Below are 27655 nucleotides of genomic sequence, written 5' to 3' on the forward strand. Positions count from 1 at the left end.
GTCCCAGGAAAAAGAACATGGCGAACTTTTAAATACCACAATTCTTTAATTACCCAACCATTGAGAACTTGCCAAACTACCTTCTACGAGCACACAAACGTGGAGTTGTTTAAAAAACAAACATCGAAATACGGCACATTTGTATGGTAAACAGGGCGGGGCCCCAGGTCGGCAGCGTCAACAATATAAATGAAGTCACGTGTGGGCGGGGCTGACGTGCGACGTTTTTCTGATTGGCTGGGAGACACGTTCTGCGCGCCAACCCTGTAGAGTGAGTGGCCTTTCCTGCTGCCAATCATGGCGTGCGTCCGGCTGCGTGCACCGCTCGGCCAATCACGCGGTTTGTTTTTGAGCCCTTAGTGGGCGTGCTGGCGGCAAGCGGGTCCGTGGCCGACAGTCGCGGAAATTGGTGCAGCTCAGTGGATGACAGGATGCGCGTTTGAAAGTTTTCGTGAGGGAATACGGGCTGGAAGGCGATGGGGAAGAAAATAACGACAAACCTCTTCCCCTCGCTTTAGTTAGCACGTATCTTGCAGGGTTTTCGCGGGGTACGAAGCGGGTGCTTCTTGGGTCTAAACAGTGACACTCGTGGGGGGAAAACGTGGCTTGCGTGATACCAGAAATAGCGCGAGTGTTTTGGAAGACAACGTGTAATTGCCCTCCTGGAACAATACGATGAGATCTGAGAAGATTGATAGCTTCTCGGAAGCCTATGGTTAGCTGATGGACAACAAGCTTTTAAGGGCGTCCCGGGAGTGAAACGCCCGGAGCCGAGCCGACCAGCGCCCGGCGCCATCGTCAAGCGTGAGTGTCCCTGTGATGCGATTTTGCAGTCCCCGCAGTGGACGAAGACCTCGGGCTCTCGCTGTCCCCGGTGTTCAGATCGTAAGCGGAATGTGAGGGGAGCCCGCAGCCCCCCTCATCCCCCTGGAAGAAAAATAAAACCTGGAAAGCGTCAGACCGACACTGGACATCTGCAGCAGCCGAGCGATGGAGGCAGAGCTGCGGAGGTCAGTCCGGCGCCGACTGTGTCTGATGCATCTAGAGAGGGAGTGATCGGGTTCGAGCAAGAAAGCAATGTCAGTAAGAGAGACCAGTAAGGCAGACATGGGTGTGTTTTCATTTTTTGGGGGGTGGCTCTTGAAAGCGGAAAGTAGGATTCGCAGTCTTGTGACAGGTCAGTCGTTTTGCAGGGGAATTCGGGAGGTGAACTCGCCAGATGAGGGGTCACCCGTGAGGCTCTCTGGCAAAGTCTGTATTGGATGTCACGGGAATGCATTTGATCCTGGTGTTGGATTCTGCGTCTGAAATGCAACAGCAGGCATTCGCTTGCATTTCGCCGTGAAGGAAAATTAAAACCTGGTATCATAGAAGCGAAGGTGATTTCTCAAGTGACAAAATCACTGTTTATCTGGCGGGGGCCGGAGCCGGCGCTGTGAGGAAGCGTTTTGGAAATTTCGGAGGTGGTTGGTTACAGCAAAAACCTATTTTAATAGCCCATTCATGCGTTCGAGAAACGTTACATCTCGGGGTTTCAATACGTAAAGTTCGGACCCAACGGAGAAACAACTTTGTTTTGGGGGACATGTCAGCGAGCGATGACGTAGCACCAAGCAAAGTTCATGGCAGCTCGGGGTTGCCGTGGGTCGCTTTCGTTTCTGTGCAAAAAAAAAAAGAGGCGGCGGCGGCGGGGGGGGGGAGAAAGTAGGCGAAATTGACGAGCCGCATCCCCTTCTGCCCGGGACATGTTGGCGGGGGTCAGTCCGAGATTTCCCCGCGGGTCCGAGGGGTTTTGCGAGCCCGGGGTCTCCGGCGAGAGGGAAGTGAGCTCGTTAAGGGAATGAGCTGCGGGCTGGAGGAGCGCCGGCGAGCTCCAGCCCCAGAGAGAGCAGGCGAGAGAGAGGCAGGCAGTCGCAGGCGAAGCCCTCCTCTGGCGTTGGAATATGCACAAAATAAACAGCTACTTTCCTCCAAAAACCTCGGCCCCATGGTGAGGAGAAAGAAGACGGCGCCCGCTTCCGAAGAACACCAAAATGGGTATCTCGCCTTTCGAAATAAACACTTTGCTTTGAGGTCGATGCCTGCGAAATTGTTCTCGCTTGCCGAGAGAGATTAATGTCGCTCCGGTTTTCGCAGGGCGCTAAACTGAAGGCGTCTGCGTTTCCATTGATAACTGGCGAAATAAAAGTGGACGGGGCTCGGAAGTGAGCGAAAACTAAAATAAAGACGCCGAGGACCACCTTTGGGGGGGGGTTTCGGGCCGTCGGGTGGGAGCACCAAATGTTCGGGGAAAGATTTGTCAGGTTGTTTTGTCAGGACGGTGAAAGGGGATTTGAAACAACGGCGGCCATGTTGAGAGAGAAAAAAAGATTATCGCCCCTTTTTTAAGTTGATTAAAACGGGGTGCTTTTCGAACATTGTGAACCGTTGGCTCTGGTGTTGTTTTGACAGCGTGACAGCGAAGCCGGCGGAGGGCAGCGGGGACGATGGGGTGAGGAGATGGGGCAGAAAGCTTGACCGTTGCGAGGCAGAGGAGAGCGAAGTGAGCAGCGCGGAGAGAGACGGAGGAGAGCTTCTCACACCAGCAGCTGCCGGCCCGTCCACTTCGGCACCGGTACCGTCCTCATCCCCGTCTGCCCTGCCGGCCCCGGGTTCGACCCCGCTGCACCAGCCCACGTCCTCCCCGAACCTGCCCAGCCAAGACCAGCATCATTTCCTCAGGTCCAGCGTCCGACCTCCCAGCAAGCGGCTGAGGAAGGATGCCGTTGCCTCGGCTGTTAATGGTCACAGCGGTGCCAAGGGGAAAGGTGAGACGGCCGGGTCGAGCGGGGTACCCCACGACACCTGGGGGGGACACTCACCTCATTGACCCCACCCCCCCCAGCGCTCCCCCTTTTTTGTGTTTTTCTTTTTGAGTCTGGGCTGCGGCTTTCTGAGAGAAGCAGCTGACCCGGTGGTGCGCTGGCTTTTTTTTTTTGTTTCCTTCCCCGAGTTTAAATGGGGTTGTGGAGACCCCCCCCCCCCCCCAAAAAAAAAAATCAAAAAGAGATCCCACCCAAATCATTTTTATCGCCTTCTGAAGTGACCGCACTCGCTGTGATGCATGCATGTGCAACACTGTAGCAGTGCTGTCGTGGCACGCAATACCTGGCGCAGTGTAGACGCGAGAGGCCAGGTTAAAATGAGAATTTAACACCCCTTGTTAAACTGGGCTCAGAGCTTTGTTACCCATTTATCCTGTGATATATATATATTCAAGCTCTGCACTTATTTTACATTACCGCCGTTTCTTTTTGGTCTCGTAGTTGCCTTTAATTCAATAAATAAATTGAAAGCTTTCCCTGGCATTCAGGTAAACTTAGTCTAGAGGTGCTAAATTATTGGAACTTATCTGTTTATCCCATTTAGGCTTCAGATTTCTATTTGAATGAAATGCACGTATTTATGATTCCGCTCTCTGAATGACCTGCCTGTAGTGTCCCATTTAATATGTTTGCTTACGGTGACGGGCAGGGGAGAGATCAACACACTGGAGCTAAACGCTTTACCAGTGTTTTTTTAATGCGTGTATTAAATAGCAGAAAAGAGTATAGAATGATGATGCACACAGGTGATGATAGTGGCTGCTGGCGACACAATAGAGGGTACCTGATCAGTGTTGGCTCAGCTTTAGCTGAGGAGCAGAGCTGTCCTTGTCATTTAGCTAAGGTCCTACTGGATCAAAGGTCCTACTGGACTCTGATGAAGCCGTGTGGTCTGGTAGCTTTGTAGCATGCACCTGAATAGGTTAGGACCCTCCTGTGTCCCTGCCATTTCATTTCACATATTTGTTTTGGACCTGGCTGTAGTTTTCCAGACAGGAACAATTCCATGAATTAACTGATTTCTTCCAAATGCCAGTCTGTAGCAGGGAAATCCGAAAATCCCACATAATCTTTCGGAAGCATGGTTGCACTCCATTGTGAAACTCTGTTTTTTTTATTGCTGTTGTCGTACTGCCAAACACAGCCATTCTGTATTTTTATAATAAAAATTAGACCAGCATACCCACCTGACACAACATTTTAAAATATCAGTGTATTAGTTTTTAAATTCAGTACATGAATAGATTTACATTTTTCACAACTGTGCAATGTCCAGCAGACTTTGAGAAAATATGAAATGATTCGTAAAACTATATCAAAAGTAGTGCATTATCTTTGTATATGAATACATTCAACTTAGCTTATCCACAAATCATACAGCAGCTAGCTGTTTGTGGAAATAATAGGATTTTTGTTCATTTCAGAATTTAAGAAAGCCTCTCCGTAATTAGCATGGTTTGTAAGCTTTGTGTCCCATCTAGGGTGTTCGGTTCCTAGTGTTTTACTGATCTGAGGACCCCATCCAGACGTTTTTTGAAAGAAACAATGATATTGACTTTGGGAAACATTGCTGGCTAGCTTGTTACAGACACCCACATCACTTTTCAGTGTGAAATGCCACCTGTTGACCATTGTTTTATACATTTTTGAACTGTATTATAGTATTTATGAAAATGTTTCAAGCATTTTGGGCAGCATTATTCTTAATTTATTACAAGCTATCACGAGCAGATGATAGGAAATGAGAAAGTGAAATTGAGCTGTTTTGCCAGGACTTTGCACAACTTAGCAGAACAACCAAATCTAATCCAAGTGCGTTTTGTAGTGTCACATGTTAAATTTAACCAGTCCTCCTCAAGTGACTATCTTGAAGGAATTTTTTTAAAAAAATTGTCCTGATGCTTCCTTTCTGAGTCTTTTTTTTCCCCCTCATGTGATAGATAATCGAAGTATGCATGGACCTGCAAATACGACTTACAAGAAGTTTCCTATTGAACCAGTGTAACGTGGGCAAAGTGTGGAGCTGCTTTTCAGCATGCTAACAGTTCTTTCCTCACGCGTTTTCTTCCTGGTTCTCATTTGCTGTAGTTCTGTAACTAGAGCTGACTGATGCGTTGCGATACGGTAATGTGCCTTTCGAGTTGTTAAATATTATAAATAATTCTCATCTCGCATCCCGGAGGGCCATTCCTCAGATTGTCCAGCATGCTTAGAATGGAAACTACATTCCATCGAAGGATACCATTGCCCCAGCTTCAGCCCGCCCTGGAGAGCCTTGCGCGAAAGGCAGGCGTCTTAAGTTACGGAAACAACCTTGGCTTCTCCCATTGATCACAAAGGGGTGTTTGCGTGCGTTGCAGGGGCAGAGAACGGGGCCCTGGTACCGGTGGGGTGCGGCCCTTCAGGGTCTCCTGTCGGGTCGGGCGGTGCCACCTCGAAATCAGCCCCCCGGAGCCTGGGGCCCAACGACAAGGAAGAGGGGAGCCAGAAAAAGGCGCGCCGGCAGTGGGAGTCCTGGAGCGCCGAAGACAAGAACTCCTTCTTCGAGGGGCTCTACGAGGTACTGTCTTGCTTTGGAAAGATTAGAACTAGGTTCGGCGTTTTCTCCTTTTCGTATCTTTTCTCAAAGTAGGAGCCCTTATAAGTCGGACAGGCCACAAGCTGGTCACATATCGCTCCTCAGATCCATGGGTTTAAATGTGTTGTTTTTTTGGGGTCAAGAATACGATTGTTAAGCCTCGAGTTTTGAGTGGGTCAAAGATTGCGTGCCTCTGCCCCCCTCCCACAGCACGGCAAGGATTTCGAAGCCATTCAGAACAACATTGCACTGAAGTACAAGAAGAAAGGGAAGCCGGCCAGCATGGTGAAGAACAAAGAGCAGGTCCGCCACTTCTACTACCGCACCTGGCACAAGATCTCCAAGTACATCGATTTCAATAACGGTAAGGGCTCCCTCTGTTTTTCCCCTTGCGCGTGGAGCTGTGTCCTGGGCTTCTGCCGGGGAAGACCTACTTGCCGCCGAGACTCCCCGGCCCGTCCGTTCTGTGCTCCGGGCTCACGGTGGTCCTTTCCCGCCCTGGTTTCAGTTTACTCCCGGGGGCTGATGAAGTCGTCCCAGGAGCTTTACGGCTTGATCTGCTACGCAGAGCTGAGGAAGAAGGTTGGAGGCTGTGAGTATGATTGCCCCCGTGTCTCCATTTGAAATCTGGGCGGTTAACCGTGATGACGATACCACGTCTGCACACGCACAGAGTGGGCGGCTCCTTCTGGCGTGAAGGATTTAAGGTCCAGAAGCGAATGCGATATTCAGCAAGTGTTGTGGAGGTGATTGTGGGGAAGTCTAAGGCCTCTTGAGAACGCGAGGCTCTGTGGTGTAACTGCACGTGTTGTGAAGGTGATGTGAAGCCACTGTTCAACACAGAAGCGCGATGATTGCAGGGATGACATGCAGCTTTCTTGTTTGCTCTTTTCAGGTATGGATGATAAGAATGCTGCCAAACTGAATGAGCTCATTCAGCATGGGTAAGTTCCAGGCAAGAATCAAGTAGCGATCTGTATTCGAGGTCATTGAGAGTGAACTACATGTATATGTGTACTGAAGCTATAATTGATGCTTGATTTCGGGTGAGCCACTTAAGATTTAGGTATTGAGATCAACACTTACGTTCTTTTCTTCTTGACAGGGCAACCACAGTACGCTACAAAGGCAGGAATTTACGGATTAAAGCGCCCATGTGCCGTGCGTTAAAAAAGCTGTGCGATCCCGATGGTACGTACCGAGGCGGGAGAAAACTGGGAGATGGCCTATTTTATTTCTCACGGACCTGCACAGAGATTTGTTTCCCCTGTCTCTGATCACTGTAGTGTGAGTCACAGTGTGAAGGTGCCTGCGTGCCTCATCACTATGCAGGCCTGCCTTGTTGGTTTTCAGTGGCAGACAATTATTTGACCCCTGTAATGGCAAAAGTTGAAAATGATGCATGCATTTTGGGTCAGAGAAAGGGGTCTTTGGGTACAGATCCTGTGTTCCATTATACAGGGGTCTCTCCTTTCGTTGTATGTTTTCTGAAATTATGTAAAACGATGTTTGTTGGTGGTTATTTAAAATGCTCATTCATTCCTTAGATAGCACAGCTGCTGGAGACGTGGCTCTGCAGCTCATATTGATATGCAGTGTGTAAAATGCACGTTTGGTATCAGAATCAATGTTTAAGCAGGCATCTTATCTTTGCATCTTTAACCCAGAGTAGTCCTCAAAGCCCAGTGAGGTGGGCCCTGGAGGGGATGGGCTTTCTTAACTGGATAATTTTAGATCACGTTAGTGCTGCCGCAGGGGAAATTTGAGTCCGAGAGTTGCTCCTGTGTTTTTTTTTTTCAGTTTATTTCATGTCCACATCTCATGTTCTGTTTGGAGCCATATAAGTGTCCAGCTACAGTCCAGGTGGATCCATTCACATCTTATTAATATGTTAGTTTGTGTGTGAAGGGTTTCTAGCTGAAATATACAGAATTTGCATTGATTTCACTATTACAGTGAAGAGTATTTATTCAGAATCTCCATTATAGTATTACAATCCTGCACTGTTCTTGGATTTGACGGCTACCCAAAGTATGTAATTAAACCATCAGAGTTCGACTTGCATGTTTTTCAAGGGAATACAAGCCGGTGTTTGCTCAGCTTCACTTCCTTTGAAAAGTCTGGGTTATAATGCTTTTCAAGCTGCTGTTTCCATCTTCTGCTGCTGCCGACGGCTTGGCCTGCCCCCGAGTCTTGACAGAAAATACCCGCCAGAGGCCTAACGAGGTGACTCATGGACTGACTCTTCCGACACTAGAGAATGAGAAGCTGGTGGGGTTCTGCCACTGGAGACAATCCCAGCTGTGCTTCTGTAAGAATGCTGTAAAGAGATCCCAGCGCTGGCCACCTCTCATAAGACCATAAGAAAGATGGCAAATGAGGAAGCCATTGGCCCATCTAGCTCGTGTGCTGTCTAGTAGCTCTCTAACACGAGGGTCTCCTACAGCCATTTCTTGAAAGAGCCAGTGCCATGGGCTTCACTGGTGTGGCTGAGTATATTGTTCCAGACCCACGCAACCTTCTAGTAAGACTTTCCTCCTGTTTTCAGTTTGAGCCTCTCTTCCCATAGTTTCTGTTCGCGGCATCCAGCGAAGGCACCCGGCCCTTTTCTGCAAGGTGATTCTGTCAGCCCTTCCTTTCCCATGTCACAGTGGGGCATGACCCAGGCCTGAACCTGCGCTCGTAGCTGGACTCATAGTGCTCAACCTATTTGAGCCAGGGCTGCAATTATGAAATCTCACCACGTTGTAGCATGGTGAAGGCCAAGTAACGCTCAGTAGAATTAATGGCAAAAGGTTTGGCAAAGCATACTAAACATGGCCAGATGGTCATCTGAAACTTTGAGGGATGTATGGCAAAATAATTGGATGCCACAAGCATGATGGAACTATAGGTTACCTGCAAAATGTTGTGTATGTTGTGGGGTGTTAATTATAGTTTTTTTTCTTCTGTTGTATCCTGTGTTGTATCGCAGTGCTTTAACTCAGCACTTACAGGGGAAAAAAATGCTTCTCTGAATAGGTTGCCATGGAGACGCCATGATGCATCCGAGTATGTTCTCAATCTGAGATCATCTGAATGAAGGAAGGGAGCCGCTCCACATAACGTTGCCTTCGCTCTCTCTCTCTCCCTCCCTGCGTTCAGGGGTCAGCGACGAGGAGGACCAGAAGCCCGTCCGGCTGCCCCTGAAGGTGCCTGTTGAGCTACAGCCTCGCAGCAATCACTCCTGGGCCCGGGTTCAGAGCCTGGCACACAACCCACGGCTGAGGTGAGGCCCGACTTGAGTTAGGGGCTAGCCGCGGTCGACGTCTCGAAATAGGGGCCTGATTAGACAGAACCTTCAGACACCAGAAGATATTTCCCCAGCATCTTGGGTGAGAAAAGGTGGGTCATACGGTGTCTTGAGTCTGGCTTTACTCATTCAGGCTTGTAGTGCTATTTATCTAAGGGCACGGGGCGAATGTGGAAATAAGTTCAAGACGCATTGAGAAAGGGGGGGATTCACCAGACAGGTGGGGAACCTGGCATCAGAGGGTATGAGTAAGCTGAGGGAGCAGCTGGAGATGACCCCTTGCCGTTCTGGCTACGTGACGCCAAGCCTGCTGTTATCGCGGTCAGCCGATGGGCGTCATTGTGTCGGCAACCGAACAGAAGAGGGGTTTAACATTTTCTTGTGTGTTTGTTTCACTGGTCGCTGGACGTGATGGTTCTAGAAAGGCAAGCGAGGTTTGCGGACGTTAGCCTTGAAGAGTGCGTGCAGGCAGTGGCTTCTGTAGAAACGAAGGATGCTGTGTTCAGTGTCTTAATAATGAAAAGTTTAAACGTGCAAGATTCATTTTGTTTGTGCGGTATGACCCTGGCAAGACATGTTCGTCGGGAATTGCGTTGAAATACTGAAAATACTGAGTTGAACGTAGTTTAAATAGTTGTCTGTGGACCAGTGCCAGGCTGTTGGAAGAATTGCAGGTTCTTCATGGCATGGTGGAAGAGGGATGATGGCACCACATGGCTGGTGTGCCTAGGCCTTTGCTGCAGTTCTCAAGCCCTGCCTTGTTTTCTCCCACAGGATGGTGGTGGAGCTCCACAGGAAGGTGTCCAGCCTGATCGAGTTTCTGAAACAGAAGTGGGCAGTGCAGGACCATCGGATTGTATCCTTCAACGTGGTGTCTGCTTTAACTTGATTGTCTGAAGGTACAGATGGGGGCACATTCTCACAGTGGATAAGAACACTATAAGAAATGTCCTGTTCACTAGTTCGTAGGCCATTTGCACATTCTTTTATTTTACATCCAACCAGTCGCAGGAATTATTCCAAAAAGTAGATATATTTCAAAGGTTCAGATTGAATCAGCCAGTCTAGGGTTCTCATATCAGTACAGGACGTGCACTGTTATAGCAGAGATCAGATGCCAAGGGTTTGCCTAACTGGCATTTGGCCTATGGAGGTTCAGGGTGTAAAAATGTGCATCCTCTGGTTTTTGTGGGGTGACGGTTTCTGTGTTATCGGAGCCAAATCAGTCCGTCTGAAATTACCAACGTTGCAGAAAGTGAACATCCACGCAGATCTAACACTATAGAACCCTCTGTTTACTGTTAGGCTTTCAGTTGTACATGATAATTATGCCCAAATGTTCTTAGTAGGCTTTGTTTCTTACTGGTAAATGACATTAATTGTCCTCCGTTATTTGGCTGGTAGCTGTTCTAAAAACTCGGTGTTCTCTGACAGCACCATTACTTTGGCATAGGCTTTAAGATGGAAGTAGTCAAGCACCAGATCTGCTCATCCTTCTCTTTGGCCCTGCTATCCACTGAATTATGTATTGAAATCCAGCAGGATCTGGTTTTGCCATCATTATTGTTTTCATTCAAAAATGCTGAAAACCTGCAGTGTCCTTTAAAGCTACTCAGAAGCAATCCGCTGTTTGTCTCACGCTCGGTTAACTTCAGAGGCCCGTTTAACCCTTAAGTGCTCGTGCCGTTTAGCGTAGCGAGCCGCGCCTGGCGCCTTTCACTCCTGCAGCGGTTACCAGGCCTTGACCCGGCTGTCTCAGAGGAAGAGCCTGGAGGAGAGGCAGGCGCTGGATGGGGCCCCGCGGTCTCCCTCAAGCGAGGAGCGAGAGGAGCTGTTCCTGTACCCCTCGGAGAGCAGTACTCTGACCGCCCTGCCTGGGGTGGCCCGGGTCGTCCACTCAAAGGCCTTCTGCACTGTGCACTGGCTGGAGAGCGGCAAGTGCCGGCCCGGCAACAAGGAACTCCCCGCTGCCCAGATCCTGGGCATCCAGGGGGCCCCCAGGGGGCCGGGGCGTCAGGGGCGGACCGCGGGAGAGCCCCGCCGGGGGGAGAGCTCGGCCGCCGAGGGGGCGGATGACGTCCCACAAGCCGGGGCGGAAGAGAGGAGCCAGGAGCCCCCGAACCCGCCGTCGGGACAGGAAGGGGAGGGGCCCGGAGAGGGCGAGCAGTCGGCCCGGGGGGAGGGGTCCGGCCCCGGGGAGGGGACAGGCAAAGAGGATGCACTTTCGCAAGAGCAGCTCGGGGATCACGGCGAGGTGGAGATGGACTCTGATGAGCCCCCTGTGTCGGAGCCTTTAGCCCCGCACGAGGGGCACGGCCGGGGCGCGGCGTTGCCGGGGAATGGCCTCTGCACCGGCGAGCGCCCGTCCGCGAGCACTGATCCCCCAGATCCCTCTGGGGACGGTATGTCGGCGGCGGCCACGGATCGCGGAGAGGAGAGGAACGTTGCGGCGGGGTCCCAGGAGCAAGGGGCTCCCGAGGGCCCCACCACCGCCGAGCCCCCGACCGAGGAGGTTTGCACTAAGGAGGACGAGCCCGCGGAGGAGGGCTGCCCCGAGCCCGGGGGGGGCGGCGCGAAGGAGGAGGCGGGGAGGCCGCCCCAGCAGATCCGGGAGGAGGGCTGGAGCGCCCGCGGCACCGAGAACGTCACGCTGGCTGAACTCTACCTCATGCTGGGCAAGCCGGGCAAGCTGCAGCTGGAGTACGAGTGGCTGCCGGTGTCCAGGGGGGACGGCGGGCCGCGGCCCAGCCCCCGGGCCCCCAGCACCCACCGCGTGCTCAGGTGTCTGCTCCGGCTGGTCTCCTCCGAGGTCAACCCCAAACCGGTGAGCAGCGCCGGCGCCCTTCGAGTCCGTGACGTGACTGTCTTTATTTCGGGTGCATATAGAATAAACGCGTGATTATGTGTTATTTTGGATAGTGCCGTCCTCCGAAGCGGCCTACACTTTCATGTTTTCATACAACTGGATTTTTTAAGGGAGCAGTCTGAGTGAATCTGATCTCAGATTCTCAAATCGCAGTCAGGTTTGCTATTGTAGCGCTATAAAAAAGTAGAACTGAAGAGGCCTGGCTTTCTTTCTGTTACCGTGCGAGTTTAACTTTCTTATTTCACATTCTCTCTCGTGGTCAGGCCCCAGAGCTGTGCTCCACTGCCACTTCCCCCATCAAGCCCGCGGCGGAGGACCCATCCCTCACCCCCCCGGGGAAGATCGTGTCCCTCGGGGTGCGCAGTCCCAGCTGCAGCCGGAACCAGGCCGCCGCCACGCGGGTGGGGAAGATGCTCTCGCCCACCGCGGGATCCTCAGGTGAAGCTCTCTCCACGCGGGCGGGCTGCGCCAGGGCCTCGGCGGCTGCGGCGCTCACACGTTCTCTCGTTCGGGAAGTCGGGGCCGGCCGGCGGGTTCTTGGGTGAAGGAGACGCAGAGCAGGGTGAAACCGCACGTGCAAATTAGCGACGCAACCGGCTGCGATCGTGAGATGAATCTGGCTGGCGAGAGGGCCTCTCCCTGCCCTCGGACCCAGTACCCAGCAGCCCCATCTCAGCGCGGCATTGCTTTTATATTGTAAGATATTTTATATTTGGGAGGGATGATTATGGAGCAAGTAAGAGGTTTGTTCCACGCTGAAAAGAGAAGAAAGAAAACGCAACGTTTCGGCTGTGGAGCCTTCATCAGGTAAGGCTCCACAGCCGAAGCACCCGAACCCTAGCTCTAGAGAATCCCAGGCCGGTTTGTCGGATGTTTTTAAAGATCGCCCATAACTGTGAGCTGCTGATGAATCAAGCGAGTGATTACTTGTTCCTCTTCAGCCTATGCATGCTGCCGCAGCTACCCACCTGAGCTAGAATGATTATGGCACCTTAGTCAAAAAATGACGTATATAGCAAAGTATTATTGCCTAATACATTTGCATTCTCAAGTTCCAGAAGAATTCAGTTTCAGTCTTCGTCTTTCAACAGCCGCGCATGGAATTGAAATGCTCTGTGTTCCAGAGACGTTAAAGGAGAATGGGTTGATGCTTGAGCAGCAGGAGCTGGTGGGCCGGGCGGAGGTGCTGGGGGCAGAGTGGGTGGCACTTTGGCTCAGGATCTGTGCCCGTGGCTGGAAGGTTGCTGGTTCAAATCCCACAGCCGGCAGAGGAATCCTACTCCGTCGGGCCCCTGAGCAAGGCCCTTAACCCCCACTGCTCCAGGGGCGCCGTATAAATGGCTGACCCTGTGCTTCTCTCCCTGTCTGTGTGTCTGTGTCTCATGGAGAGCAAGCTGGGGTATGCAAGAAGACGAATTCCTAATGCAAGAAATTATACAGGGCTAATAAAGTTTTTTTTTTTAAAACGAACGCTCCAGGTTCTGTGGGCAGCCGGGGAATGATAGGTTGGAGACGGGCTCGCTGACGGTTTTATTTCAATACAGTGGGGCGAGGTGATCTTGGAGGCAGAGGGAGAAAGTGCAGGCTGGATGCAGAGAAGGGATTCATGTTGATTATTTGAATTGGTTGCTGTTAGTTTTTGATCAGTGTTGTTTCTTTTACTTGGGTCAATGTAATTTAAATTAACTTAAAGCCAATGCGTTGGTACTTTAATCATCACATAAGGGAGGATTATTTATGTTTTTAACCGTACATACAATAAACTATAACACATCTTGCAACAGTATAGGGATGGACTTGGTTATGTGCGATTTTTTTTTTTGTTATTCAGAATCGTTCTCTGCACCCCACCATTGCGGATGTACCTTAAATTCCTATTAAAAAAAACTAGAAACTCATCATCCGATGAGCAGGTAGTTCACTGGACAGTCATTGCGTACGTAGCTCCTCAAGTTTTTGTCTTTTTGCGGTTGGATAGTTTTGAGCATGAATAAAACAAAGGGCGAGGCCTTCGTCCCTCAGTCCTGCATCTCGCACTCTGTGTAAACCGTGTAAAACTGACTGGCGTTTTCCTTCCCCTTGCCCCTTCCAGGAGCGCGCAATCTGCCCCGGACCCTGCTGATCCCGGGGCCGGCCGGCGCGAGGGGCGGGGAGGCGGAAGGCGGCCTGTTCGCCATCCCCACCACGCTGCCGCCCAACAGCAGGCACGGCAAGATGTTCTCCCCCAACAAGGAGGCCGAACTGGCGTTCCGGCAGCAGCTCGACTCCATCAGCGTGAGCACGCGCGCGCCCGTCCGCTGTGCCGTTGGCGCTATAGTTGCAGGGTTGTGAATAAAAATGGTAGAACTGTTTTGTGTTTTTAGCGTGCGCAAGTAAGGGGTTTATTGCCATTCACGGCAGTCAACTGTCGAGCAAACACCGAGCGAAAGATCAAAATATTAACATTTGCATGTCGTGAATGGAATCTTCCGGAACTTTGGAAGTTTTTTTTCTATCATTCGGGAGGTGCGGTTCGCGCACAATTCATGACGCGACCGAGCGGCAGACGCTCAATCGAAAATTGAGATCATGTGGCAAAACAAACTGGCCTTCGTGGGAGTCGTTAGACAACACAATTTTGCGATAAATCATCGGCGAACTCAGTAGGTTGTACTTGAAATCATCTCTTAAAACTACATGTGGTAGGTAATTCCTTTAGTTTAGCTGGAAAACTATTGCAAACTTTCACACACTCAGCAACAGCAATCCATGTCATTATGCCCCTTGGGCCTCGCCTTGGGTCTTTTCGGTCGATCAGTGAGTTCTCACATGGGACCGTTTGAAGCCCTGTGCCTCCTGCACTACAGCTTTTTTACGCCGCTCAGGGTATTAAGTCATCCGCTCAGCAGGGAAATAAACAAAATCAGAGGGAACGTAGGTCCACACCATCCAGACGCTAGTCTCCGTGCCTCCCCGGTCATTTCTTCTTCTTGTGATTTTGCAGATGCAGTCGGACATCTTCCTTCCGAAACAGAGGAAGTTCAGGAACCGGCACCTTCGCAAGCCTCTTGTGGTGCAGGTAGGCTGAAGGGGACAGAGTGGGGGAGCTCGCCAGCTCACCTGGGACTGTTCCACAGCCCTGTAAAAGAAATCAACCCCTGTCCGCCGAGTGCCGCGAGATGTGCTCCATACTGAATCATCTGCATGAATTTCTTGAGTTTGTGTAATGTCACAGGAATAGTCCAGAGCTGCACACAGTATGAGATTCTGGTGTTTCAGATAAGCGTCGGAACCTCATTTAGAAACTATATTTATACTGAGTCTCTGAAATGTGTGAATATGTAGACAGAGGAATTAACATCGCTTGATGTTGTCCTCCCACACACAGACAGGGTGACAGAAGGGAAGGTCCTTATTTCTCTTAAAATGCCTTGAATTATATATCCAGTGTGTTAATGTACTCCACACTGCTGTCCAAAATGTATCAGTGATGAAAATGTAAATATAATCCTTCCGATTCTCATTTGTAGTGAAGACCTGCCCAAGATACACCTGTTTCACAGAAGACAATGAAAGAATCAATAAAAAAGTGACTTAAAAATAATAATAATTATTTAGGTATAATTACTGTGCTTAAGCTTTCCAAGATTTCCAAGACCAGACAGAGATTAGGTTCTTACCCTAGACGTCAGTTGAGGGTAGATGGTAATTAATAGCTGTCAGTTTTAGTCCTGTATAAAGTCTTAATTGCCTAGAGATCAATCAGCCTAATGGCTGACAGCTCAGCTGAAAAGGAATACAGAAGATCAGGGAGACTCCAGAACCAGGTTCGAGAACCAATCTTCTTAAAATATTATATCTGTTTGGCACACTAATTCTCCAATAAGCAGGGAAAACGTTCTGCTGCAACATTCATTTGAGCCTCCTCTACACATCTTGGCAACAGGGTTCGACAAATTCTTTTAATTGGAGTGGAAGTCTTATATGGCAAGAACATTGGGTTTCACAGAGCATGTAGGAGGTTGCTCATCAAATACTAAATTATATAAGAAACATGGTCTTTCAAATCCTGTTTTCTGCAGGCTTTCTTATTTTAAATAGTCTATCAACAGTGCAAGACAGGAAAGGTATTTTAGAGCCAGTGTCAACTGTACAGATTAAGCCTTTATTTCAACTGTAGTTGAGCTGAATGCACTCTGAAACTCTGAAATACCGGCTTTATTGAGCTTTGTTGGTTTTTTTTTAAATAAAATGCGGATGTCTTCCTTTAGCTTTTATGTTCTAGGATTGGAAAGTTTAGATTTCTTCTTTATGTGTATCTGTGGATCAACAAAGTCCTCCTGTTCCTACAGCGAACGCTGCTCCCCAGAACAGCAGGAGACACCTCGCAACACGTCTGCTCCTTCTCCATCCTCTCCAACTCCTCTGCCACAGGTACTTCTCCCTTGCCGTTCTCTGTAGACCTAACTTACAGATAAACGTGGGAGGCAGAGATCCGATGAGCAGCAGTCCTCGGGGCAGGAGAAGGTAACGAGTGGGCAGGGAGCTCTCCCTTTTCTGCAGCTCCGCCTACGCTCGCATTTCAGGATTTTCCCCTTCAACAAGTCTGGGTTTGAAGCTGGCTGGCACTCACGAAAGGAAGCGCCCTTCGCTGAATCCTGACCGTGTCTTAGGAGTCTTTGATTGATTTTCATGGTGATGCAGTGCTCTCTCACTTCACTGCTCTGTGGGGGGGTCAGTCTGTCTGAGGCCAGGGCAAAAGGGATTTTAACACTGGCAGGAAGGTGTAATTCACTTACTGTGTCACAGAAATCTCCTGTGTTTCTCCGTCACCAGATCCCTGTTTTGATGGAGCTGTTGGTAACCGACAGTTATCCCTCGCAGTCCGATAGAGCTCTTGGGACTGCGTGGCCAACCATGTAGTTTCTCCAGTGTCAGAACTGGAGCACTTTGTTTAAAGCTTGTTGGGGAGCAATGTGAAAGAGACAGGGTGGTCAGAGGCTAAGGAACCCACAGCCGATGGAGAGGAATGCATTTGTCCGTTCTCGATACGTGGCAGATAGCCGTTCTGTTCAGCGCTGATGTAACGCATCTTTTCCAGGCACAGGCTCATTCCGGCCCATTCAGTCACCCCTGTCCTCGGCACCGGGCTCCCGCCCCGCTATTTCAGAAGCCATTCCAGCCCCCAGCTCCAGCCAGCTGTCCAGTAAGGATCCTTTCTCTCTGTGCTTTGGCAACATTTTTTTTCTGCTTTGCATTGTACAATAAACACGTCATAGCTACAGCAGTGAATTGCAACCAGAGTTTTTAATAGCACAAGTTTTAGTGTTCCCTTTTCAGGAAGTCGCTGTATACATTTATGAAGTTACGAATTCAGCAAGAACTGATAGGTTTGGAAAGGACTCATTCTGTGGTTTTCTGAAGTGGAATATAAGCAATTTGTGAACTGGAACAAACATTTTAAGCCAGTCCTGTAGATAGTTGAAACAAGTTAATTAGCCACATGTCTATGTTATAAGTTGTCCTTTGTGCAGATTAACAGAAGTTGGCTGGTTAAATAATGAGAAACAATTATGACAATAAACAATTATGCACCAGCTGCAGAAAATGTATTCGGCTCCCCTGTTCTTGTGAAATAATTAGTAACATGTATCAGTTTAATGAGTATGTGTAAAAGGAGCCGTGGGTCTGATTGCTTACTGTGGTTTCTTTCAACTCCTTTCAGGTACAATTGATTTAGCTGCCAAGTCGGCAGGCATTATTCCAGACAGCCCTGCTCAGGTCCTTCAGGGCCCCAAAGTGGTTACAGCTGGCAGCTCTATGTCCTCTGACACCGTGTCCCTGGCAACTGAAAAGGGGATTCTCAGCCAAACCCCTTCCATCAGTCCAACAGAGGTGAGTGACTGGGCTGCAGGGCAGGTCTTGGTGTGAACAGTGCGTCACAAGGACGGCATGTTAAACTGCCATATTTAATATGTTGGATTTGTTTGAGTTAATGCCTTTTGTGGATACGGCACAATCAGGAATAAGTGGTGTAGCAGAGGTTATTGTTCTCATTTAATGTGGGTTAAATGAATTAACAGTTCTAAAAACGTCACATTTGGGCTATATTTCTCAGCTTTCTACTTTCCTATAATTAGGCTGCAATTACATTTTTCCACTGCTGAATAACACTTTACTGTCTATTAGCAGTGTGTCTCTTTGATACCTTGCAGAATCTTTTTTTTTTTATCTTCATTTACAATTTCATAAAACATGGGGGGATTTAAGGGTGGGAAAGAGGTGTGTGGAGCATCTGAAGGACCAGAAATCAAATGGATGAGTTTATTTAAAAGTGACAGTGAATTTGTTAAGACCTGAGCAGGATAGCTTTCGGTGCATTTCTGTATGCATTATACTATGTGTAAAAAAACATCCATCCATCTTCTAACCTTCTTCTTCCAATTCGTGGTGGCGGAGAATGGGCCCAAGACAGAATACACCCTGGATGCCAGTCCAGTGCAGGGCGCACACAGACACAAACAGACGCTCGTACCAGTTTTTCCAGAAGCCTGTGAACCTCCCAGCATCTTTGGCCTATGGGAGAGAACCAGAGGACCAGGGAGACACGCAGGGGGGACATACAAACTCCACACAGATTGCCGCCAACTTGGGGAAAAAACAATTAGGCTGTGAATTAATTTAGTTCTTTCTATGTCCTAATTGAGAGATTGTGTCAGTTTAATAGACTGACCGATAAAGCACCCAAGCGTTCTCTTGCTGGTTCTGGAAATAGTATGGCATGTTACTGCCTCAGCTTTATTGAGCAATTCAAAGCCATGAAGTATCATGGTGCAGGTCACTGCTACTTTGATCGGTGCAGTTTCTCTTGTCAGCAATGAAACACAAACAGAAAAGGTCCCGAGCTTTCAGTCACATTAAGAAACATCCATCTAAGAAAGTAATGAGGTATTTTGTTTAATTGACAGCTCAGGTTGGAACATAAACCACAAGATACATGGTCCTCCAGGAATTTTGTAGGAGACATGGTTTAGCTCAAATATCAACTTTCTTCCTAAGTGTTGAAGATTTTATGTACTCAGACCAGAAAAAAATGACCTTTTTAAGCCATTTTTATTCAGCAGGGGGCAGAACTCTGTTAGTGTTTCTAGGTTATCTGTGCACTCCCACCCCACAGCCTCTTGCTTAAACATATAAGAACCAATTTGTTGTTCTTGTGAAATAAGAAGCACACCTGGTTTTTCATTCACTTGGCGATGCTTTCTTGCACAGCTTGTCTTTCTGGGTAGGCGTTCAGCCCAGCTCACTCTCCACAACTGCTGGATGTTTTCCAGCGCGGAGCTCCAGAAGTGCCCTTTCAGTGCCTCCTGTCTGTTTTTTTTTTTCCTTCAGGCCTCTCTACAGAACGGGCCTTTGCCTTCTCCGTCAGCGGGTCCAGACTCCCTCCTGTCCCCTCCCAACATGTCCTCTCTGCTGGACATCTCCTTGCCAGGACCTCCAGAAGACGTCCTGTCCCAGGGGGAGCCAACCACTCACATCAGTGACTCCATCATTGAGCTGGCAATCAGCTCTGCGCAGTACGGTGAGGGCAGCCCCATGGCAGCAGGAGATTCTGAAGAGCTGCTGCGTTTCTTCTTGTTTTAAGATGGCGCACATATCTGCTCCGAAACTTTCAGTATCGTTTTCATACCGATCTTGTGATCTATAAAGCCGATGACAGAAAATGTGTCTCCAAACCCCCAGGCATACAAGAGACGTGTAGTTTATACGGAGTGTGAAAGGAAATGTTTCCACTGAGGGATCCAGAGAGGTTGAATGAATGCATTTGAATGACACGACAGATTGATAGTTCTAGTCGGCTCTATGAAACAGGAGGAAACCATGCATGTGATGAGCAATTGTTTATTCCTGAAACTTTTTCATCGCTTTTCGTCTTGGACCACCTTTGCCTTGTGTTCCTTCCCTGCAGGAGGAAGTTGGCACTGTTCTCCTGTTAATTCAGATGAATAGTTATCATTGGAATAAGGAGGGGTGGTTCAGTCACAAGCATGTAGCTGATTCTAATCCCCTCACCCCAGGGACAGAGCAGGCAGGGTCCTGAGGTGTGACGCTTGTGTTCCTCTGCAGGCGACGGCTCTTCTCTGTCCCCAGCCAAGCTGAATGGCAGCGACAGCTCCAAGAGCCTTCCGTCTCCAGCCAGCAGCCCCCACCGCAACTGGATCGCCTCGCCCACCCACGACCCCCAGTGGTACCCCAGTGACTCCACAGACTCCTCTCTGGGCTGCCTCCTGTGTGAGTGTCTCCCATCACGTGCGCACGCTCATTGAAGATAGTTAGAACTTCAGAAGCTGATATCGAAGGATATTTCTGTCCCGTTGCTTGTCTAGGGAAACTGTAGTGTCTTTAGTGCAGCGCTTTTGCAGGCCGAATACTCAATTAAATTATTTTTCAGTTGTTTTCCTATGTCTGTGACTTCCTAAAGCTTTTTTTCCCTCTCTTTTGTAAACATGGAAGTCAGATGTGTCACGTTTAAGATTCTTAATACTTGTGAAGGCCTTCTTAAACTCTGTGTATATGACATTCTCCCCATGACCAAAGCCTTTGAACTCCTAACTGTAAGTCCGGTTTCGAGGGATGGAAGTATTGGAAGTTGCTTGAAATGACTTTATAGATACTAGATTGTTGGATTTAGACCCACTGTTTCTATCAGTAGTGATGATCTTCCTGGAGTCTAGCTTACAAGGCAAGCATATTTGGGAAAAGTAACATGAAAATAAACTAGAAGGTTAAGTTTATAAGCAAGGGGATTTAATCGTATGCTATCAGGGGACCAACAGATAGATAGATACTTTATTGATCCCGTGAGGGAAATTGCAGTGCAACAGCAGCTTAACACAGCCACAGTGTAACAAATTATATAATAATAGTACAATACAATACAATACAAGACTTACTCACAGTCCGGACACACAAAGAACAGACTAGAACAGAACAGTACACAGAAAAATCGTATCACACATATGAATATAAATATAGATGTAAATATAGAGATACCTATTTCCACCATGAGATGTATTTTGGCCTGTCATGTTGGTGTTTGTCCGGTGGCAGCAAGCCTGATTTCCCCGGAGAAGGGCCGGAAGGTGCTGCTGACGCCCTCGGGCCCCTCCAGCGGGACGTCCCTGCTGGGCCCCAGCCTCCTGGACGGCAGCTCTCGGGACTCGTTCGCCTCGCGCGCGCTGGCCGACGTGGGAGAGGTGACTCCTCTTGTGTTGTTGTGTTTTTTTTTTTTAGAAATTGAAGAACAGCCACAGGAACCTGCATGACCAACCAGCTCTTTGTGGAGCAAAGCCAAGGAATTATCCGCATGTGCCAGTTATTATTTGTTTATCCCAATCAATTCCAGAGCTCTTTTGAGAAAATATCAATTGTTGTGCAACCCCCTGGGAAAGTGAACCCATGAACTCTTCCCATTGGATTGTTCCTCCCTCCTTTGGGAAAAATGTGTTGATAATAATGCCTCTTTGAATTTTGCTGATTTAATTTTGAACTGTGATTTTAGATATTTAGAGTTGGGGAAAACAAAAATGCTGGCTTTGACGCACTGGCCAGACGCTTGTTCCTTCTAGCTCCTGTTGATGGCTGTTTTCAAGCTGATTGTGAACTTCCTGGGATCGGGACTGTGGAACTGATTAACGTGTTACAGACATGCCACTATTCTGTGGTGTCCATAATCATTTCATATTTTATGCCCACGTGTATAGAAGTAAATGGCTTTGAAGATAGCTCCACTACCACCTACCCCAGCTGGTTTAAATATTTTTGCTTACTGATATAGAAAATCTGTGACAATGAAAAGTCAGTCCTGAGGGATTTTTTTATTTCATGCAGGATTCTGACTGTGCACTCTCTGGTTGAATTGAAGGTGTAAATGAATTCTGCACAGCTTATCTGTTTTTGAGCACATCTCTAGTGTACAGGATTGTGATGCTAGAATTGTCAGCAGATGTTTTGTCTGAAGCACACGGGTACTTCTGGTCATGCAAATTTCACAGCTGTGTTTTTGTTTATATTTAAAATTGCAATTCAACATAAATGCTACAGCAGCAACATCCGCGGCTTGGGAAGTGAAACGTAATTGTATTAGGAGTTTGTCTTTTCCCATACCCCAACCTGCTCTCCATGAGACACAGACGTGGAGAGAAGCTTGGGGTCAGAGCGCAGGGTCAGCCATTTATACGGCGCCCCTGGAGCAGTTGGGGTTAAGGGCCTTACTCAGGGGCCCGACGAAGTAGGATCCCTCTGCCGGCCGCGGGATGCGAACCGGCAACCCTCCAGCCACAGATCCTCAGCCACAGAGCCACCGCATCCAGAAATGCCTAGCAAGGTTACTGGGCAGGTGCTGTACGGACAGGTGTGCCCCTCCCAGTGACGTGGCCCTCTTGCTCTTGCAGGTGGACTCCCAGCTGGCGTGCATGATGAGCGAGAACAGCGTGGATTACATCGCCCGCTTCAACGACCTGGCGCAGGAGCTCTCCGGCGCGGAGCCGCCCCCTCGGCCCCCGACCCCCCCTCCCCAGGGCGGCACGGGCTGAGCGCGGAATGGGGGCGGGGCAGGAGCCCCCGGGGGGGGGGGGATGCCTACACGGGCAGGCGCTGTCCCCCGAACGCGAGCAGACGAGCCGGGGGACTCTGCAGAAAAAGTTTGATTATGTGCAATAGATAGCGCCAGACTCTAGGACTGCAGAGCACAGCCAGCTCCAAGCGCAGCTCTGATCAAGACTGGGACACAGGATACTGAGGCTCCCTCATTGCTGATGTCAGCCCGTTCCATGCCAGTCGGGACCCTTCTGGTTCAACAGGCAATTATTAATAACATCTTGAAGTGCTCCCAGCATTTATTCTTCACAACAGGCAGGATTGTGAAACTTCAAAGGCCTGACCTCCTCCTGAAGTTTTCTGATTGATTGCATTGAATCTTGTTGGGGGCAAAAAAAACAAAACAAAACTGTTTGCTTCTCCATCCTAAGTGATCTGATCTTGCTCGTACTCAGAAACCATCATCTCTTAGAGACTGGTGTTTATTTTATTCTTTTTTTTTATTATGCTCTACCTATAAAGGGGGCCTGAGTCTGAGAGAGATTCAGTTCTTTGTATCATCAAGATTTGGCGAAGGGTGTTGTAACAGAGCAAGATTCATTTAGCATTAGCGTCAGGAAAGTGTTGCTAGGGCTTGAGGTGGTCAATGTGTGTACCGGAAGCTATATTCATCAAGATATCACCTTAAGAAGTTGACCCTCTGCTGCCATTTTAGTAATCGGAAGAAAAATTCTTTTTTTTTTAAGCAACAAGAAGTGTGACCTCCCATGTTGTCCCACAAAAACCATGGAGGTCAGATTGAATGTTTACCTTTCCGATAAACATTGTATGTTTTTCAGCCTTTGCATTTGCATTTTGAGTTGACCTCTGTTTCAATACTTACAGTTCTGATCTCCTACTGACTCATCTCCTCTTGCGTCTCAGATGTGGTCATTTGAGCTCAGTTGATTTGAGTACATTATGTTAGCACCTTTGTTTCAAGCGAGCAGAAATATGTAATAATGGAAAAGCATTTAATCCTGCTTCTGGATGGAAAGGCCCTTCAGTGGCCAACTAACATGATGTTGCACACTAGTATTCAGTGAGAGTTGTTATTTTTACTGTATGTTAATTTCACCACAATTTGCATTTGTCTTGCCAGCTCATACCTCGATGAAGCTTTTCTAGAGCCCTTTTAGACTCGGATATGGGGACCTGTTGGCTTTCATTCCAGTCCAGCTCCCCAAAAAAAAACATAATTGAACTAGTAATTTGATCAGTGGGGAACCTTTTAATCCTGTCAAAAACTGAGGTTGGCATGTTGCTTTAGCATCGAAATAGTTGAAACAGTTCTGCTTGTTCAAAGAGTGCGGGGGGAAGGGATCTCAAGTGGGCCAAGTAGTGGAGGAGTCCACTCAAGCGTAGGTTGAGCTGTGGAGTCTGGTTACTAGCCGACTGTGACTGGGATTTCCCCAGTACAATTGGCTGAGTGCTTCCAAGGGCAGGGTGGTGTTAGTCAGCCGTGGCACACAGTGACCACTTTAGTCTTGCTGGCAAGCGGTGCTGTCAGTGGGGGACGTGCCTTTCTTCCAATTGGCGCTGAACCTCTAGTTCGTGCTGTGTTGCCAGTGACGTATTGAAAGCTCTAAGGCTCCAAGGTGGGTGAGTCAGGGGAGTCTTCCTGCCCTTCCTCATTCTTCAGACTCTCCTGTGTGCGGTGACAAGGTTCATAGCTGTAATCTGAGATGTGAGAAACTCACAGTTGGCTCTTCCACATCCTCTTGTTACAATCAAAGAATATTTTTCATAAAAAAAGGATTAAAGTTGATGCCAATGGAGGCCAATTTATTAATGTTATTAGTTCAATTAAGGTTACAGTTAGGTGACTGAGAGCACAACTGGAATGAAACCTAGCAAGCACAGGATCCCCCAAGATTACAGTCAGGAGCCCCTGCACTGCTGGGTTAATCTCAAATATTTGTACATGGCATTGGGTTGGTCTCCTGGTCTTTTCTGAGTCCTCCAAGTGCCACTGGCAATGTGACAAAATAAATATCAGCTCTGTGGGTGATGATTTAATCTGGCAGGAAAAGCTTGGCCTGTTTGAAAATTGAATTTGTGGAGTGCACAGTTTCAGCAGAACTGATAAGCCGCCAGACATGTGCATGATAGAAGCTCGGCTGCCGTCTGCGCCATGATGCCCTCTCAATCGTTAAAATGAAGGGAAGCAAAACTGATTTTCTCTGCCACTTGTCGTTGAGGATGACCCCCAACAGATTTCCAGTTTTGGTGTATGCCTGACTAGATTAAGCAGTGTCTCAGTCCTTGCAGGCTTATTGTGGCAAAACTTGCTTCATTTTTAGGCTACAGAGGGATTGGATTCAATTCAACTCCTGTTTTCCGGATGTTCTAAGCAATGCATTTTGAGCCACCTTGTAACAGCAACAAATGGTACAGCAAAGCATTCTGAAATACAAGATCTTTCTTCTAAAGCTGTGTTATTCTTCTAAGACTGCGTTCAGAACAAATAACGTTCAAAGCTTTAAGTGACTTACATGATTTTGGTAGAATTTGTTCTTAAATACTTGCTATTCAGTGACATTCTGCTTCTGATTTATTTGTCAGTCCATATGTTACAGGGAAGTGGTGACATTATCCCACCTTGCAGTGCATTTAGAAAAGGAAATGTGCTTTGCTCTGCTCTCCTCCTTTTGAAACTACAGGTGAGCACTGTCTAGGTTGTAAAAGTTCATGGCACTACAAGAAAAAGGTGGGCCAGTCATGTGCCTTCTTTTTTTCTCTAAATGAAGGGAATTTTTTTCCATGTGGAGTGGTGTAAAATATTATGTATAATGATTTGTTTTGAAGAAATGTTAACACTTTAAAAGCCATATATAACGAACAAGTGTAAACTGATATATCAAGACATTCCATGCCAAATTTGAAGAACCTAATCAGAATCTATGGTAACTGCTGACGAGTCAGTGAAAATGCATTTGGCCCTCAGTTCTAGCTTCATATGTGGTCAGTCTGTCCAGCTTTGCAGGAATGTCCTCTGCGTGTTCTTGAGTGGCCCAAGCGATCTGCTGCATGTGTAAAGGAGGAACGTGAGGATGTTTCAAATGAGCCGGGATTAGAGGTGAAAGAGTCCATTGTATGGACAAGCAAAAGTGCAGCAGCTAATGGCAGCTAATTTCACACCTCAGCCAGAGTGGTGCAGTGCAGATCTGCTCGAGTTGAATTTCACTAGAGGAATGTACGTTATTAATTTCAGTGTTGCACTGCTCACTGCAACACACTGTTCTGATACGAAGGAAACACTTGTAAAAACTACAAGATGTCTATTGTGAGCTGCGCTAAACAAATAATGACATAAAGCAGTACTACAGTAACGCATGCATCACAACAACACACGCCAGTTTTGTTGTGAAATAGTGGGGTCAGCATTTGATATGGTGGTCTACATTGTAGAAATTATCCTCTTTGGTTTGGTAGTGTTTTGAAATGCCCTCTGTGTGACTTTTGCCCTCTAATAAACCCCGCAGTTAACCTATGTTGAAAAGGCTGATTGGCTGAGATGAAACCATGTTTGAATGCCTGATTCTAATGTAAGTCTGGTTCAACTCATGATTCAATTTGTGCTGGTGCTGGGCAGCTGTTATTTCTTTTTGTTTGAAATATAAACTGTGCTTTATCCCGCACAAGTAGAGAACGATCTTTTGCACTGCAGGAAAAAGCTCTAGTTTAACTGAATCTGCAGCATAAATGACTCGGAATTGCCTGATGCCTGATATTGCATTTAAACAGAATAAATCTGTAGAAACGCCAACATTGTAAAATTAGTAGGAAATATTACTTCTGTCTCACATGGGCTGAGATTGTGGTTCAAATCGCTGAATTTGTTCAGGAGTCGCATGCCTTTTTATGCTAATGCAGACCAGTTCCTTCGTGCTACAGGAGATTGACTTTCCATTTTTATGCCAGGGAAAGGAGTGTTTCTAATGATTAGAATGAAAGGCAAAAAGATATTTAGTTTTTTGTTCTGTTGTGGCCATTTCATGAGTAGTTTCTTTAACTTGGTTCTAAATGTCATGTACACTGTCTCTTTGACTCAGAAGTAAAGAACTTAATATAATGCATATTCATTTCAAAATGGTCAAAAATATTTGAATAACTGGTACACAAGCCCTCTAAGTAAGTAGGAGGTATATTGGCTCCTGTGAAGAAAAACAGTTGATTGATTCTGATTTAGCTTTATCCATTAGAATACTAACAATCCAGTTTGAACACATCCCTTGAAAGGTTTTCAGACTATTTCTGCACAGACAAAACAGAGCTGATCAACGCATTTGGCAGCTTCATTGCTGGTTGAACCATTTCCCTTTTTTAATTTTTTTTTCCTTAGATGATACTTCCTGTAGCTCTGGATTTTCAGGCCTGTTTTCCTGTGTTGAAACGAAGGTCCCATCGTTAGAGCTGAATGCATCTGATGAACAGCTAGTGTTGGACCAGAGCTGTTCTGTAGTCAATAACACCCAGCCCAATATCTGCTGACTCTGCTATAATATTAGCTCCAGACCTTTCTTTTTCTTATTACCAGATGGACAGGAGAGCTTAACCCTAACCCTGACAGCACCATCCCTGATTTGTTAAAAATGATTGGTTAAACAATTAAGAGGGACAAAATTCTCTGATGGTATAGTTGACTTGTTATTTTTTCTGCAGGGAGTTACATTTGATTTTTAAAAAACTGCATTTTCTATAACATTTCCTAGCAAATATTGTGGCCTGCTTGTAAAGGATATAATAATATGATGGTTTAAAGGCTTGTTTTAGGCGTTTGTACTTTTCAGTAGCATTTTTTCTCCCCGGAAGTCTATATGCTTTGATAATTCTTCCAACAGGTTTTTAAGACAAATGTTTGGGTTTTCAAGATGTGGTCAAAAGGCAGTGATGGCGCTTGTGCACTAAGATATGAAGCTAAAATTGTGGATCATGTTTAGGAATCAGAAGCTGGCTGGGCATCTTCAGTTGATTTGGTATGGAATCCTGTCTATGTGTTTGTGTGTGGGTGTGTTTGTACAGCATATAAGAATTCCTGTCTTCTCTGACCTTTTGTATTATACTGTAAATTGTTTTTTTTCTGACTATTTATTGTCAACAGTTGAAAAGACAACAAGGTGTTTTTGGTTATTTAATATTTCAAGAAAAGGAAACGTGGAACCTCCAGTTTTAAGAGTTTCTCGTTTTGTAACAGGTGTTTTTACTTTTGTGGCCCTAAATACAATTTTAAATTTGTTTTTTGGTCTTCTGTGTTCCTGGCGTTTGTCCATTGGGGAAAGGTGCCCTAGTCAGGGAACAACAATCTGTTTTAATTACATAGTGGAATGAAGGGATGGGTGTATGAGAATATTGCAGCCTCATTACATAAAAATCCTGTAATTTTTTGTAGGGGGAAATGCACAGTATTAAAAATGGTATATATGTAGCTGTTTGAA

General features: G+C 47.4%; 1 protein-coding gene across 2 annotated transcripts; it reads left to right on the plus strand.

Moving 5' to 3' along the window:
• The first annotated feature begins 274 nt into the window (after positions 1–274).
• Positions 275–27455, plus strand: cramp1 (cramped chromatin regulator homolog 1). Of its 2 annotated transcripts, none has more exons than XM_015359864.2 (20): positions 275–1010; positions 2452–2807; positions 5225–5424; positions 5653–5806; positions 5951–6034; positions 6338–6386; positions 6548–6633; positions 8587–8710; positions 9509–9590; positions 10494–11558; positions 11864–12038; positions 13693–13874; positions 14584–14658; positions 15932–16013; positions 16681–16785; positions 17305–17474; positions 18972–19161; positions 19707–19871; positions 20691–20836; positions 22034–27455. In XM_015359864.2, the coding sequence occupies exons 1-20, from the start codon at positions 991–993 to the stop codon at positions 22172–22174; spliced, it is 3651 nt and encodes a 1216-aa protein (XP_015215350.2). In that variant the 5' UTR covers positions 275–990; the 3' UTR covers positions 22175–27455. The 2 variants fall into 2 exon arrangements, with proteins under 2 accessions (XP_015215350.2, XP_015215349.2); XM_015359863.2 differs by lacking the exon at positions 275–1010 and adding an exon at positions 1693–2037.
• The last annotated feature ends 200 nt before the right edge of the window (positions 27456–27655 follow it).

The sequence above is a fragment of the Lepisosteus oculatus genome, chromosome 19, assembly GCF_040954835.1.
Source record: "Lepisosteus oculatus isolate fLepOcu1 chromosome 19, fLepOcu1.hap2, whole genome shotgun sequence".
Classification (NCBI taxonomy): domain Eukaryota; kingdom Metazoa; phylum Chordata; class Actinopteri; order Semionotiformes; family Lepisosteidae; genus Lepisosteus; species Lepisosteus oculatus.

Excerpts from the sequence above, each read along its gene's own strand:
- cramp1 (XM_015359863.2), top strand. The coding sequence starts at position 1,841 with ATGAGCTGCGGGCTGGAGGAGCGCCGGCGAGCTCCAGCCCCAGAGAGA. Across the intron at positions 11,559-11,863 it reads CCGAGGTCAACCCCAAACCG|GCCCCAGAGCTGTGCTCCAC; the intron begins GTGAGCAGCGCC and ends TCTCGTGGTCAG. Across the intron at positions 19,162-19,706 it reads AATCAGCTCTGCGCAGTACG|GCGACGGCTCTTCTCTGTCC; the intron begins GTGAGGGCAGCC and ends GTTCCTCTGCAG.